Consider the following 3,367-nt stretch of genomic DNA (forward strand, 5'->3'; position numbering starts at 1 on the left):
TATATATATATTAGAGCTGTCAGGCTCGGTGGTTGGAGACCCGCCAGTCATCTAGTGAGAGCAGCCGGTAAGTTAGAGGGCGATGAGGGACGCCCGCGCGCGGTATGGAAAGGCACGTATGAGAAAATCCGTGATTAATACGTAAAAAAAATTGTCGGCGTCATGCACATGTCAAGTTAACGCGTAATTAATGCGACAAATCTGACAGCCCTAATAAATGTATAATATATATATATATATATATGTGTGTGTGTGTGTGTATTACATATATATATATATTATATATATAAATATATAATATATATGTATATGTAGGGGTGTGTGTGTGTATTACATATATATATATATATATATATATATATATATATATATATATATATATATATATATATATATATATATATATATATAATATAAGAATGCTATATAAATAAAGATTGATTGTTTGATTGATTGAGGGTATTTAAAGCATGAACTTAAAGTACACTGTCTTAATTTTTGTATCAAACCGAATGCACTTAAAAAGACTACTTTTTGCAAATAGATTTCTACTACAAGTTAACATTTAGGTTTATGTTTTATTGATGTATTTTACTGATTCAAAATCATTTTTAAGAAGTAAAAAATTCTTAAAGTTGTAGGACTTTTTAATAGCTGGATGTCTGAAGTGGAAAATGAACAAAAATCAAACAAGAAAAATAATGTCAAACTCTTTTACTGTCATCATTATCTTTATTATTTTATGTTCAAAATCTTGACCATTTCTAAGAATTTTGGCTTTATAATCAAAAATTGGAATTCTAATCTCATAATTCGAATTCAATCTACTTATTCCGACTCTATAACATCTAGCAATTGATCATGTTTTAGGTTTTTCTTTTAAATGCATGGCTCTAATCCACTGATTGATTGATTTGGTTTATTGAAAGAATTATTTTTTGACTATTCAAAACAAATAAATCACCCAGATGTATAAAACCTAAAAGAGAAAAAAATGAAATGCATGGATTAAAAAACAAAACAAAAGCACACTTAAGTCCCCTTTGATTCATAAAATATAGTGATTATTAACCAAAGTCAAGTAGAGTTTGATTGATAGCTGGAACAGGAGCGGGACGAAGTGAGTTTATGTAATCCAACCCCCCAATACTATCTCAACTCTAGTCCTAAAATTCTGAAACTCGAGGTCCTTATGAAAGCTTTTATTTTAAAAGTCCGTCGTACTAAAATTTTGATCTTTTTAATCTCCAAACATGCTAAACTAATTTTAGAACTCGTTTATTTTTTTCTCACAACTGTCTAAATAAATATATAATTTTTTGCTCATAAAAATCACTCCATGATCTTTTCAAATTATAATTTTGAATTTTCAGACAAACAGAAAGACAATCATAATAAAATCAAACTGCTTTATTTGTTTCACTGTTAGATATTATTTGATGTTTGTGATTTTAACTCCACTGAACCACATGTGTAAACATCCAGCCTCTGATCCCCAGGAAAGCAGGCACACATCATCCCTCATGGTGACTGAATCCAAACACAAACCCAAACCCTCTCACGACTCAAACTTTAGGCTTTTGCATTTTTCTTTACTCAGAAAGGTTTTTTGGGAACGACATTAGCAGGTCTGTAGACTCTTGGTCCTCTGATTAACTCGGCTGCGCTGAGCGTGGTAGTGCGGGGGCCTCCGTCTCTGACCCTTGTGCTCCCCATCAGAGACTCCATGGGGCTGCTGACGGACGCTTTGACCCCGGCGCTCGGCAAGGACTCGGAGGGTTTCGCCGGATCCAGCTGGCCTTCAGGTTTGGGAGGGACGGATGTGCCGAAGAGGCTCTGAGCTCCGCTCGGCTTGGAGCCGTCGCCTGTAGAGGGAGGAGGATCCCCGCTGGATGAGCTCTCCGTCTTTGGATCGCTGCTCAGCTGACCGTCAGAGATCTCCTGGAAGAGGATAAAAACAGGGAAAGTTCACAGGAGACTCACAGAGCAGACCATTCACACTGCAGACTGCTTCATTTTAAGGTTGAAAACCTTGTTTTTGTAGAAATTTAAGAAGAATTTCAGTTGTTTACTTCTCTTTTCACGAAATAAGATCACTTGGGAAGTTTTTGACATTAGAAGCTAGGGTTAAGAAATAGGGGAATTATTATTTTGCTCCATCCACCTGACAATAGAAATATTTTATTCAAGACTAAAAAATCTGTTTTGTAATTTATGGTTCAATTTTAAAGATGTTACTTTAAAGTTCAATAAATGTTGAATTTTGGAAATAAAAATAAGGATCTAGACTGAGAAAAAGATTATTTTTTAAGATGGACCGACTTGTGCCAAGATCATGTTCTCATTTTGTTCACATTTTGTTCTAAAATGACTCATTTCCACTTATTACACTCGTTTTTAGTCACTTGAATCAAAATAAACTACAATTAGATTCATAAAAACTCAAAAATACAAAACACTTACTTAAAACTAGCAAAAAAATATTTGTTATTGGGTTGTAAAACCTTCAATTTAAAGTCCCTCTATCCAACAGTTAGTTTTTTTTTTAGATTTTGACATCTTATAAACAAAGAGAGGAAAAACAACTGAAATGTTAGATGAATGTCTTGAAAATAAGGTTTAAAATAGTTTGTAATGTGGATAAGTAATAAATATTTGCTGCATGGAAAAATCATTTGACTACTTTTTAGTGATTTTATTCTTAATATTAGTGTTTTCTTCTTAATATTAGTGGTTTTCTTATTTTTAGGCTACCACTTGTTGAAGTTTTCATGTTTCACACTGAAAAAACTGAATCTTAAGAAAGTAAGTAAGTTTTTTTTTAGAAAAATTGTCATATTATATCATGGAAGATAAATAATCTTATCAAGAGTTTTTTTTAACAGCAAATCAATCTTAGTTTGTTGATACTTTCCCTATTGACTAGAATATCTTTCTTTAAAGATGAATAATTGGGAAAGAGTATTTTTCTTTTTCCATCGGCAGATTTTTGTTTGCTTATTAAAAGAAAATCTGCCAATGACACTGGATAAATTTCATTTTCAAAAAAAAAAAGGTTAAAAATTATAAAATGAAATTTTTTTCCTCTTGTTATAAGTGAAAAAATGCTCATGGAATAAGTAGAATTTATTTAAATACATAGCGATGTCCAGCTGTTTTAAGGCAGAATTTACCCCTGAAATCAGATATACACAATCATCACTCATATTGGGCAGCAGAGTGTACGGACATTACAAATGATCAAAAATATATATTTTAAATTGTTTTGTAAGGCTGGGTTTATCAAACTGATTAATCAATCTGCATTGATCTAAGCTTAATAGATCAATAATGGATCCATAAAAGCAGAGATCGATCTGATGGATAA

General features: G+C 32.0%; 1 protein-coding gene across 1 annotated transcript in view; it reads right to left on the bottom strand.

Annotated features, from left to right (window-relative positions):
- Positions 1–1,395: 1,395 nt before the first annotated feature.
- Positions 1,396–3,367, bottom strand: part of LOC112150018 (suppressor protein SRP40) — a gene marked incomplete in the record, with an annotated part of 16,724 nt that continues 14,752 nt past the window's right edge. The window contains 1 exon segment of the mRNA XM_036214968.1: positions 1,396–1,941. Coding sequence (XP_036070861.1) covers positions 1,597–1,941 — 345 coding nt within the window.

The sequence above is a fragment of the Oryzias melastigma genome, linkage group LG13, assembly GCF_002922805.2.
Source record: "Oryzias melastigma strain HK-1 linkage group LG13, ASM292280v2, whole genome shotgun sequence".
NCBI classification, from domain to species: domain Eukaryota; kingdom Metazoa; phylum Chordata; class Actinopteri; order Beloniformes; family Adrianichthyidae; genus Oryzias; species Oryzias melastigma.